A 13,656-nucleotide genomic window follows, 5' to 3' on the forward strand; every position below is an offset into this window, starting at 1 on the left:
TGCAAATTATCTGTAAAGTATCTGTTCAGCTGAGCTACCCCCTGGGCAGCTGTCAAGTCTCCACCTTTTGTTCACAGGTATATTGCCTTGTCAAAACACTTATCACAATGTTATTTCAATACCGGTATTCAACAATATGGCGATTTATCACACAGCCCTAGTGTGTGTACATATTTAATGTAAATAAGGATTTATTACATATGCATTCTCTATCTGTTCTTTCATTTATTCCCCTATAGCTAACATTTCCACACCTCTTCTTGAGCTTCGTAATTTTGTATTTTTTTCTCTATAATCTTTATGGATTGTTTCACATTCTACAACCCTTTCAATAAAAAAGGGGAAGGGAAGGCTGTATATGTAAGTAAATGTTCTACTGCATGTAACACAATAGAAGAGCAGCACATGCAACTCTTTCTGCTCTGTTCAAGTCCAGATCACTTTTAAGTAACATCACTCAAGGTACTTTACTTTAAATTAAATACTTTAATAAGCATAGTGTCTTGGAATGTGTTCATCACACAAGAAATACAAGTCAAACCAGTTTCTCTTCACTTGAAGAAAAAAAAAAAGTAAATGGGAAGCCACATCCCTGCACTATTCCTTTTACAATGGAAGTATCTAGACAAGTCAAGAACAACAAATGCAGACTTCAATAACTCATGCCCAAATCCTCCAAGGGAAACATTTTGTCAAGTCAGGTGTATGTAGCATGTGGCTGGAATACTATGGCACATTATCACCCAACCTTTCTTCTAAGAAGTTCCGTGTGATGTAGTTGGGGTTCTCTCTTGTTAACCACAGCATCTACCCTATGAGGCAAGTAGGTTGAGTCACTGCAATTTATCCAAAGCCACCCAGTGAACTTGATAGCTCAAGCAAGAATTTCATCTGAGCTACAAAACAACAAGCTCTAGCCACTGCAGCACATGCAGAAGCTGGTCTGCTGCACAAAGTATTTCAAGGAACACGTAAGAAATGTAGACAACTCTAAAGACTCAACTCTCACTCTTCACTTTTTTGCTATCAGCCACATGTGCTAAAACAGACAGAACTCACCCTATTTTGTTTATGCAGTGTTCAATTTATTCTATTCACTTTCAAACTACATTTTGTAAGACTCAATTACCTTCACCAGTGTCAATGACCTTTCATAAGTATGTCCTCCCCCTTCAGGAAAAGGCAGAGGAGAGTCACACTCTGTGCACTCTTATGTGGGAATAAACCCCACTGAATATAATAGGACTTACTTCACTGTTAATTGGTACTCTTAATCAAAATCAGCATTAATTCAAAGAGAATGGGATCTTGGAATTCCCATTACGGAACAAACATGGCTCCCCATATTTCATTCTATTAAGACAATGCCATTAAGTCTGCAAATACAGTATAAACTGTTGCTTCAGTGGTTCTTAGAACACCAGTGCAACTTAATAGGATATCCTCAATCATTCAATTCAAATGCTAGAATGTAAGACATCTGGAGCAGATCATCTTCATATCTGATGGGGATGCCAACAGGCTCAGGTGTATGAGCAACAAATACTGCGCCATATCTCAAGATAGCACCTCTCACATTTGGTTCATAGCCTACTGATATCATTTAATGTGACAAAGACAGATTTACCAAGCCCTATGAAACTGTTCACGAAACTCACTGATTTCTGTTAAGACAATTATGGGCAAGATATTGGAAACATTCCCAATCAACCACAATTTGGGAATGGTTATTAAAACATGTTAAAACTGGGCTGCAATGGATAAATTAACCAAAGAGGTGCACAGGAAAGAAGGCTTGCAACAAATAATCAGAGGAGAAGATAAGGATAGAATTTTACAAATTAATGATAAGATTATGGATAGCACTGAGCAAATGGCATTCCAATGCGAGTGCCAATTCATTATTATGAAATATGTGTAAATATGTGTATAAATGACAAAGATGCCATTTTCCCAACAATGGATAATTTAGGACAGAGAAATGGACTAGGTCTATAACTATAGATAATGGGGGATAATGGGGATGCTATTTCTTTAGGGAAAGTGGACAAAGCATTCTGGAAGCATGAGAGGAGGAGCAGAAGCAAAGACAGAAGTTCAGTCTCATTCAAAGTACTGACATCAGTGTCAAAGCATGACCCTGCATGTGTTTTCCCAAGAGGCTCTGTAGTGCTGGAGGGAAGGGATACAGCGAGATGTGCATCCCACCGTGACAGGAATGTCCACATCACCTGGTGGCAGCAGCGTTAGGAGAACTTCAAAAGCAAAGTAGAATTTTATTCTGGAGTGTTTTGACATATGCTTGCATGTACCTGTGAGATGACTTTGTTCAAAGACTTAAAGGGGGCCCAATTATTTTCACAACATAAAAATAATTATATCCTTTTAAAAAAATGTTTTAAATTTTGCTTCCCTGTTGGTATGAAGATTGACCCTTCAGGGACCAGGTAAATCTAACTTTATGCTTCATGGTTTCAAAGAAAATTAAAGTTCATGGTTGTTTTCTATGAAGTACTTATGCATAATAATAATTTATTTCAATTATTAAATGTGTATACAGCCCTTCATCCGAAGACCACAGAGCAGTTCACAAGATAAAAACACAAAATACACAACAAAAAACCAAATCAGCCATATTAAGATTTATAATTTAGAAGAATGAATTCTCTTGAACTGTGTCACCCAATGGCCATGTTTGCACATCATGGGAAGTCGTATACCATGACTTAGTGCATACAAGTGAATTGTATCCACTTTGGTCCTTCCTATTAGCTTGCAAAGGAAACAAAGTCTGGCTTAGCAGTATGTCTAAATTTAAACAAACCTTGATCAAAGAACAAAATTTGGCTTACCAATCATGGTTTAAGGTTTACTGTGATGTGTGAATGCAGCCAATGCCTTTTGCTGGTTGTTTCATAACAATTTGTGTCAGTGCCAGATTTCTTTTGCTAACCCATCTTTGGATCCAGCCCATGACATTTAAATTGTCTTGTGTATGCAAAGCTTGCTATGGAAAAGTTCAGCTGTGCAATAATTTTGGCATAGGAAATGAAACGAAGGCTATGCAAACAAGAGGAAAGGAGGGAAATGCTTTAGAAGTCAGGAAATGTTTCTTTCCTCCTGTTTGTAGAGACTGGGTACCAGCCTGCGTAGTCCAAAATCCAACTGGAAGTGCAGTAACCCACACATTATTTTCGCCTTGAACAGGGATTTTTTTGGTCAAAATTAAACTTAGTTGTTTCAATATGGGGAGTGCATTTTGGTATACTAATAGAAGAACAGGGAATTAAGTGTATTATGGCTGTGTCATCTCTAGGACATTTTGAATAAACACATCAAAGTGCATTTCCTAATCATGACTATAAGATCTGTTACTGGTTTACAGAGAGGAAAGCAACAGTTTTAGTTACAGAAGCTTCAATGTGAAAGTTTCCACCAGACAGAAGACAGAGCCTGGCAAGACAGATCAAAGCATCCTTTAATTATTTTAAGAATATTGTCTTCCATGAAAACATGTGATACGACACCATGTTCTAGTCATTGGGCTGGATCCAAAGGACTATGAGTAGAAGGAAAATAGTAACTGGCTCTGTTCTGCAACACTCAAACAGATCACAAAGTGGGAGCAACTATGGCTCAGTGGCACAGTGCATGCTCTACAAGAAGAACATCCCAAGTTGAATCCCCAGCATTTAGAGTTATAAACAGGGAACTCGCCAGAACTGAGTTCTGGCACCTCTCAGGTGGGCATCATTGCCATTATAAGAGAACAAGAGAGATGTTCATGGTGAGTTCTGACACCTCTTTTTCTAGGAAAATGGCACTGGTTGTAAGGCTCAGGTAACAGGTGATAGGAAAGACCTCTGTCCAACTGTGGGATGCCACAAGCCATGGGAATATTGCCATGTATACACCAAGAACAAGCACACACACTTCCTGTGGGAACAGAAATAATTTTGTTTTCTTTATAAAGCAAGGCCAAAAGGATAAGCTAATCAAGAATTTGCTGTGTTTCACAATAATGTGCAGAACACAAACGAATGAAAAATCCAACAAAATAAATAAGATCCAAGCTTGCAGGCAACCCTTTACTGATCAAGGATCTCTGGTAATGAATAGGCATAGCAAGATCAACAGTATAGACAGACACCTGAAGAGGGCCAATTACACTGAACAGTGAATTGTGAAAAATTAATGTGGCATTCATACAAGCAAAATTCATAGTTTACTTTTTGTGATTTGGCAAGAGGAGAGTGTAGGAATCACTAATCTCAAAATTTGATTACTTTGGCCTGGTGATGGTGCAATGTTCTTGTTGTCTAACCATGTATAGGAGACTGGGATCATCTCATCTGAGAGCAACACACGTGCTATTCTTCTACCTCTCATTACTATTGGTCTTGAAACATACAAGAAAGAACATGAATAGGCTTAATTGGGACAGAAGAGTAATTGATGCCCTTATACTCCTATGCTCTTCTACTTAACTATTGTAAATTAAGTCAATTACCCTCCAAAACAATGGTCTGAAATCCATTATATGGGGTGGAAACTTTTCCATTACTGTAGTTTTCCATAGGAAAATATTCCACCTTCAAAACTGATCACACTAACATTATACACACAATACAAACTGAGCAAATAGAAAAGATACAGTGTCTAAAAACCAAAGTTGTATTTTTTTCCCGTAGCTTCATTTTCCTATTAAAATCTAACTGCACACTAATGAGTTGTCTTTAACATTATTTACACATATTCCAATGAAGTAACAATAACTACTAAGCCAAGCTCTGCCTTTCTTTCCAGTAGCACCTCCCCCTCCCCCAATGCTGTGCAGCAGACTGGTTGGAGGAACATGGGAAGCTGCCTTATACCCAGTCAAACCATTGAGTCCATCTAGGTCAGCACAGTCTATACTGGTTGAGACTGGCTCTCTAGGGGACATTCCCAGCCCTACCTTAGAGATGCCAGGGATTGATCATGGAGCCTTCTGCAAGTGGTTGTTGTATCACAGACTTATGGTCCTTCTTCAAACCTGGAGAGTGCCTCTGATTCAACAGGAGAAACTAAGGCTAGCATAAAACATGAGGGAAACAACGAGGGAGAACACAGAAGTGCCTGAACACACCTAGGTGACTATCCTTTTAAAGTACAGTGGTACCTCGGGTTAAGAACTTAATTTGTTCTGGAGGTCCGTTCTTAACCTGAAACTGTTCTTAACCTGAGGTACCACTTTAGTTAATGGGACCTCCCGCTGCCGCCACATGATTTCTGTTCTCATCCTGAAGCAAAGTTCTTAACCTGAGGTACTATTTCTGGGTTAGTGGAGTCTGTAATCTGAAGCATCTGTAACCTGAAGTGTCTGTAACCCAAGGTACCACTGTATGTCATTCCCCCCTTTTAAAAGGCTACGTTATTAGAATCCCAGTATTCTGCTTGCCCCATCAGAAGGTATTAAAATGTAAAGAACAGTAGATCACCAGGACAAGATAACCAAAGGTTACAAATATCTATTAATATGTATATAGCAGGTGTGGGGAGCCTATGGCCCTCCAGATATTGTTGGACCCCCAACTCCCATCAATCCTAGTCCGCACAGGTAATGGTCAAAGATGATGGGAATTGCAATCCCAAAAATATATGGAGGGTCACAGTTCCCCACCCTGATGTGTGGAGTGTGCTTCCCTTCTGCAAGGGGAATTCCCAAGCCTCCACCAATACTGAACTGAACAGTAAGCTTGGCCTCAGAAAATAGCCAGGTTTAATGTACCTGCCAACCCCAACTCCCTGATGAAAGAGGGAAGGAATATGTTTATCTTCAGAGCAAAAAGCTATTGTGCTCCCAGCTGGCTTTATACTTATCTTGGCTTCCTCATCTCAGAGGTGAGTCCTCCCAGGTTGGTCACACCATATCCATTTAAGACTATCTGCTGCTAGCCTCCCCTTCTCCCACCAGGCCTAATAGGAAGCATTACCTTTCTGAGAATTGGAGTAATCCCTGAAGTTGTTTTACCCAGGGACTTCTGGGGTTGATGCTTAACCATAACATATCAAATGAAGCAACAAACAAACAAGCTTAATGGATAAGCCCAGTTAGGAGCACCCTACTGGGAAAAGGCTGAAGTAATTTCAGAGGAAAGAACAACAAGAGGTTGCTTCTCTCTTGAATCTTACCGCCCAGTATAATCACTCAGCCAAGACTTCAAAGCAAGCACTTCAATATTAGCTGCAACACTGAATAAGACTATATTTAAATACATTAATCAAGATCAAAACAGGATCTTTGCCAAGTGGTAACAATTTACACCACAAAGGAATTCATTCCTTGGGTTATTTGAATTAAAAAATATCAGCATTTCCTCCTCTGATTCCAAAATTAGAAAGAGCTGTCATTAAATGGGGGGGGGGGGGGAGAGAGAAATTATTGTTATTATTAAACTGAAGGCATTAAAGATGCTTAATAAGAATGATAAAATTAAAAGTGCTGGAATAATTTAAATAAAGACTTAATCAATGGTTTCTGAAATAGTTAATGTCGAAAGGCCATCAAACAGTGGAGTCTCATTCCTACAACATTGCTTAGCATCTTTGTTCAGCAAGCATAGCCATTATGCTCTTGGGTCCCATTATCCCTGACCACCTGATGAGAACTGCAGTCCAACAACATCTGGAAAGTGCCATGTGGGCGACTCCTGCTGTGTAGGATATTTTTTTAAAAATAAAATGATGCAAACATGCATTACTTAAAGAGTGTGGCTTAGCAGCAAAGCACAGATTCAAAGTCCCAGATTCAATCCTTGGCATCTCTGGGACTGTGGAAATCTCTTGTCTCAAATGCTGCAGAGCAGCTGCCTGTTGCTGTAGACAACACTGAGCTAGATGGCTCTAGTAGTATAAGGTAGTTGGATGCATTCTCTGTAAGGCAGCTTCTTCCTATGTTCCTACAACATAGCAGTTTGCACTTTTCCCTTTTGATACACAAGGCATGTTAATGAATGGCAAAGAGTATGCCAGGTAACATGTTCTGATATTAATGCAGAAATATTTTATTATTTCTTGTGCTGGAAGAGACTCTTGAGAGTCCCATGGACTGCAAGAAGATCAAACCTATCCATTCTTAAGGAAATCAGCCCTGCATGCTCACTGGAAGGACAGATCCTGAAGCTGAGGCTTCAATACTTTGGCCACCTCATGAGAAGAGAAGACTCCCTGGAAAAGACCCTGAGAGAAGGGGTCGACAGAGGATGAGATGGTTGGACAGTGTTCTCGAAGCTACCAGCATGAATTTCACTAAACTGCGGGAGGCAGTGGAAGACAGGAGTGCCTGGCGTGCTCTGGTCCATGGGGTCACGAAGAGTCGGACACGACTAAACAACTAAACAACAACTACAACAATGCATTAAGAAAATTAACTTAGGCACAAAGGGAAGGATCTTTCTCTATCTCCATTTCCCAGACCAGAGAATAGGATAAGTGCACACAGATCTGCTAATCAGCTGAGGTACCTCACTTTCTAACTAGTATCTTTTTTTTTTGCCACCCGGAAAGTAAGAAAGTGTGACTGATTCACTGCTGCACACCCATCTCTTTGTGGCCCTTCAGTAATCCAAGATCCAGCAAGGAGAAGAGTCATAGATCCGCAGCCTTGCCCATCAGTGGCTGTTGTTTGGAGGGAGGAGACAAAAGAGATTAATTCCCAACTGCATCCATGTCCTCCTTTTTTTAAGGACAGCCAATGGGAGACATGGTGCAGTGAGAAGATGATGTTGAAGCAAATATCTGTGCTAGTGTGGACAAACAATGCATTTGTGCATAAAACGCAACACTGAAAACTTTATTCCCTGTGTTCTTCTGATAGAATGAGGCTCTTGCCAGTTCAGAGACATGTGCATACTTCGTGAGTAAGAAGAGGTGGGTGCCATGCCACTAAAGGTGCAGCATTATGAGGCTTAACTGTAAGATTACTACACCAATCCATTAAGAACAGTAGCAAGATTGGCAATGGTGATCATTATGATTAGGGTTACTTACTCAGTTGAAACTAGCAACATGTTAGCTCAAATGGAATGCACATTCTCTGCACCATGATCTCCTCCACACAAAATACTCAGTCATGACTTGAAGGAACAAGATCTTATTGATGGGGCTCACAAGAATGGAAATAGCACAGAAAGCAGAGGAAACTGTCAGTCAGGTCTTCTGTGCTCTTCTTGCCAATAAAGCATTTAAATCTTGCTACATGCGTCTTTCCTCATATCAACTGAAAAAATCAGTGGTACCAAGCCAAGCTGCCACTGTTTTTGGCATACATTTTAAAACCTGTTTTGCTGGTTTCCCATACTTATGGCTAAGTTTGTAACAAATATTCAAATTTTGTTTACTTTAACTTTTTACATGCCACTTTTTCAGCTGTTATGAGTGGCCAAAATCAGCTTAGAGCTAAACTACTTGAATGTAATAATGATAAGCAGGTAAGAAGCAAAGCAGCATGTATAATATTCCAAAGAAGAAATGGGAAAGCAAAGTACATTGACAAACACCAGCTGGGCATATAAGCCTGCTGATACAAATCAGTTTTCACTGCCATAGTAGGAGCCAAACCATAATCAAGGGCAATGTGTTTCATAATCTGGAAATTACTATGGATAAGGCCCTCTTTGGCATCACCACCAACTAAGCCTCTTACTTGTATTATAGATGGCAAGAGAGACCTGTAACAGTGGCAATGTGAAGTGCTCTTCATAAGGGTTCTAGGTAGTCAAGCAACAATACCTTCTTTCAGGATACACCATTTCATAGTAACTACTATCTCAGAACTATGCATTCATGAAATTGGGAGGCAAATGAGGAAAACCTAAGGTTATTAATTTAGTTACCCAAGCAGAAATGAAGACAATTCATCTAATTAAACAATGATGTAGAAATACCTGCAAGCTTATTGGTGCTACTCAAATTTACAAAAAAATAGGCTACATGTGTAGCAGAAAAGCTTATTGCTGGACTGTTACATCTAAATGTTTTGCACATAAAGCCATCAACTCAGCTACCTCTTGGATTATGCTGGAACCACAAAAAAAGAGTTTTGCTTCCTTGGTGCTAAAGTGTTCAACTTTCTAAGGCTAAATGTGCATCTTTCTGAAGTTCAAGTAGGGTTATAAAGGCATAATTCCAAAAGATTTACAGTCTCTTTGGTTCATGTATCACAAAGCAAGTCTTTAAGAGACCGTGGTCCATTATTACATCAATCCTGGAAGAGGACTGTGATCTGCAGCCGTAATTATATCACTAATTTTATTATCATAAGAACAGCTGCTTTTCTAATTGCAGTTCAGTTTAATGTCTATGTGTGGCAGCCATAACAGCAACATTATAGGAAGAGGAAGAACTTGAGCAAGAACTTTGTTTCTGATATTTTATTATATATGCTTGCCAGGATTTTTTTAAAAAAACCAAATCAAATAGATTTTGAATAGAATATTCAAAGCTAGATATGTCAACCATGTTTCAGCAGCAGGAGGGCCACTTAAGAACAGAACACCACTTAATACTAAAAAAAGAGAAATGTGCCAAAAAAAGAAGTTTTCTTTTGGAGTATCTCCAACCAATGGACTCCTGACACAGGCATTGGTAAGTTACACTGCTTCTTACATTGTGGGGTTGTAAAGATAACAGAGGACATCAGGTTTTAGCAGCAGTCTAGTGTTCTTACCACAAACGGTTTTGCTCTATGGTGGTGAACCTGTGGCCCTCCAGATATTGTTGGACTCCAACTCCCATCAGCCCCAGCAAGGATTGTCAGGGATGATGGGAGCTGAAGTTCAACATCACCATCTCTATTCTATGACACCCAACTGTAGAATGAATGGGGGACAGCCAAGAAAAGGCCATCATCACAAAAAAGTGCTATGCATAAGAATTCCTATCCTTGGATCAAAGTACAACATGTTCTTAAGTTCTGAACCATGGGACTTATATAGGTATTCACCTCATCCATCTTTTGCTTCAGTGAGATGCTCATAGTTCAGTAATATTTGTGATCTACAAAAGCATTTGTATGATAATTTGAAAATGCAAAGCACTAGCTGCAAATCACCTCAACAAAAAGTCCAATTGAGCACAATCCTCAAATCATTCCGTAGTCTCTCAAAGAGCAGGGAGAGGACTTGGCTGTCCTAAAGCAAAACAACACTGGTACATTTGTGTTTCAAAATAGGGCAACCTATTGAAAACAGAGTCCTGTCTCCCCACTTTCAGCCAGAGCTCCACTAATGCCATTTGAAAACACCTGCTCTCCCAAGCGAGTGTTTGACATACACTCTACAGAAGTCTGTTCCAATCTGGCAGGAAAAGCACAAGCTGTACACCCGTTCGAAAGAACAGATGAATAGAGGTGAGGAATAGAAGATGCCCAAAGAGGAAACAGACTGGCAACAAGAAATGGTCACCCCAGCAAAAGTACTTTCCCCACATTTATCTGTTAAAAAAGCACCCAAAGCAGCACAAAAAAGAATGCAAACATTATAACTGTACTGCTACAAATAAGGAGGTAAAAAACACAACATGCCTGTAATTAGAGAAGAGCTCTCTCAAGCAACTTCCCAAAAGAAGTTCTTCCCAAAAGAAGAAAATAATCATCAGAATACAAACATGTTCAAGTTTATCACTGCCAGCAGCACTATGCCAAAACCGAGCTGAATGCAGTGGACAAAGCAAGAAGGGGCAGAAACAAATGGACACAGAAGTAAGAGCGACACAAATATAGCAAAAGCTCCTTCTGAAACCAGAAGAAGAATCCAGAACAGAAATACAAATGAACAGTTTAGGTGTAATTTTAAAGTCAAACTGGAAAGATTTGTATCCCTTTGCCCCTCTTGCCAAGTACAGGGTGCTGTGGTATCAAACCACTTTGTATGTTATTGCTTCTAAAAGCACATTAATAAGGCAGTGTTGTCTGAGAGAGAAATTTAGCAGGGAACAACATTGTCCAAAGAGAAATTTAGCGGGAAGAACTTGGCTTACGCTTAACTTTCCACAATCCATAAAATTAATACGGTGAGAACTTGGCAAAGGCCAGCTAGTTTTGATCTTCTTGAACCATTTGCTTCTAGTTGTTCAGGACCATGTTGAAAGAAGTTAGCTTTCATAGACCCACATATGTTGCCTGCAGTGACCCAAGCCTCATGTACCTACAGTGGTGCCCCGCAAGACGAACGCCTCGCAAGACAGAAAACCCGCTAGACGAAAGGGTTTTCCGTTTTGGAGGCGCTTCGCAAAATGAATTTCCCTATGGGCTTCCTTCGCAAGAGGAAAGCCCATAGGGAAATCTCCGGGACAGTGGGGAAGCGCAGCGCGTCTTCCCCACTGTCCTCGGACCTCCTCCGAAGGCTGGCAGTGGGGCGGAGAGACCTCCTCCCGCCACCAGGCTTCGGAAGGCTGCTCTGAAGCCTGGCGGCGGGGCGGAGGTCTCTCCTCCCGCCACCAGGCTTCGGAAGGCTGCTCTGAAGCCTGGCGGCGGGGCGGAGGTCTCTCCGCCCCCCGCCAGGCTTCGGATGGATGCTCCGAAGCCTGGCGGCGGGGAGGAGGTCTCTCCGCCCCCCGCCAGGCTTCGGATGGATGCTCCGAAGCCTGCGGCGGGGAGGAGGTCTCTCCGTCCCACCGCCAGGCTTCGGAAGGCTGTTCTGAATGTTGGCGGTGGGGAGGAAAAACCCTCCTCCCACCGCAAGCCCGGGAACAGAGGAGAAGCGCTGCGCGCCTTCCCCTCTGTTCCCGTACCTGTCCTGAAGGCTTGCGGTGGGGAGAAAAGCCCTTCTCCGCACCGCCAGCCTGGCAAGCGGTTTCCATAGGAACGCATTAATTGATTTTCAATGCATTTCTATGGGAAACCGTGCTTCGCAAGACGAAAAACTCGCAAGAAGAAAAAACTTGCGGAACGAATTAATTTCGTCTTGCGAGGCACCACTGTATCTGGATATCTTTTGTTAGACAAATCTGGGCCTGTTCTATCTACATAGTTGCCACTTGATTCAGTGATAAACTTAAAGGGTTGGATCCAAATAACTGTGAGTGGAAGGAAACAGCCACCACCGCTCCACAAATGCCCGTCCAAGAACTTGAACATATAGTGCTATAATATGTAGGTTCTCTTATAGTTGTTATGCTTCCAAGTTCACAAGCTTTTGTGCTTATACGAAAGAACGCAATTAGATTTAGTCAAACTTTTTCTCGTACAGCTCTTTAGTATGAGCTGTAAAAGACATCCCTTCAATAAGGAGAATACGCATTCTTGCATGTGAGGCACAATATCCTAAAAAAGACCCCAACACAATATCCTAAAAAAGAACAGCACAAATGTTTGACTAGTTTTTATTCAAATGATTTCTGCAGAGCTAACAGCATCCCTTTTAAAGTTTGCAAACAACAGCCTTATATTTATATACGAGGAAGAAGTTTTTGCAAGTGAATAGCTCCATAACACAAGTTGCTTCACAGCATACAGGTGATGCATATGGGCAACCTCAACCATTTTGACTTACTTGGCTTCAGTATTCATTCATTCATTTATTTATTTAGGGGTTGTTTGAATGCCCTGCACAAAATCACTTAAAGCACCTTCTCACTTTAGCAACATATCCCTCAATTTTCGAAATGTATACTTACGGTTGGCATAGTTTTACTAAGTCCTGGTCAGTGGTGTTTGGTGGCAGACCTCGGATATAAAGATTTGTTTTGCTTAATTGATCCCATCCTGAGTTGCTGCTGCTGCTGTTGTTGCTATTGCTGCTGGTGATGATGGGGCTAGGAGGAGCCATTGGATGGGCAGGCACGATGGGCTGCTGAAAAATAAAGCAAGAAAAGAGGAGCTCATTTAGGACATACAATATGAACTGCACAGCACCTTGATTCATCCTGAGAAAAGTTCTGATGCTATTACTCCGTGGTACAAATATCCCTGCTTCCACAGCACCTTGGAAGCCTACAGAGCAAGTCACTCAAAGCATGCAAGGAGACGACACATGTATTATGGTGCAAATACATCGTATTGCCCTTTCACATGATGGCATATAGTACAAAGTAGAATGTTTCTCTTTAAACAGACAAGCACAACTGAAGATGTAGAGAACATAGACCTATTATCATCAGCATGTCTCTCTTTAACCAAGCTAAAGCCTCCAACTTAAAATAAGGCTGTCAAATCAGCATGAGCTGACTATATCTACAGCTTGTGTCTACCCTAAACATACTGCACTATGTCATATCATGGAAAGTTATCCACTCCTTTGTGCAGGGGGAAGGGAGAAGAAACTTTTCAGGTAGAGGCAATGTACATGCTTGGTGATGTATTATTTAAGTTCAAACACACTGAATAGCTTAGTCCTCATTGGAAATACGTACATAACTGAATTTACAACAATTATTCTTTATTAATTTACTTCTCCTTTTTGTTACTGCTCTACTGCTTCCTCACTCACCCATCAAGTTTTAGCTGTAAGCTCCTTGAAGCAAGAGTTGACATTTTTAGTTCTGTTGCATTGAACTATGCACATTTATGGCATCCATTATCATAAGTGTACTGGATTACCAACCATATAGAACAGGGGTCAGCAAACTTTTTCAGCAGGGGGCCGGTCCACTGTCCCTCAGACCTTGGGGGGGCAG

General features: G+C 40.9%; 1 protein-coding gene across 5 annotated transcripts in view; it reads right to left on the reverse strand.

Moving 5' to 3' along the window:
* RBMS1 (RNA binding motif single stranded interacting protein 1) overlaps positions 1–13,656 on the reverse strand; it is a 119,899-nt gene that overhangs the window by 37,573 nt on the left and 68,670 nt on the right. For all 5 annotated transcript variants that reach the window (XM_077936619.1, XM_077936616.1, XM_077936613.1 and 2 more), the window contains exon 2: positions 12,658–12,833. In XM_077936619.1, coding sequence (XP_077792745.1) covers positions 12,658–12,833 — 176 coding nt within the window. The remainder of the gene's footprint in view (positions 1–12,657; positions 12,834–13,656) is intronic.

The sequence above is a fragment of the Podarcis muralis genome, chromosome 1, assembly GCF_964188315.1.
Source record: "Podarcis muralis chromosome 1, rPodMur119.hap1.1, whole genome shotgun sequence".
NCBI classification, from domain to species: Eukaryota; Metazoa; Chordata; class Lepidosauria; order Squamata; family Lacertidae; genus Podarcis; species Podarcis muralis.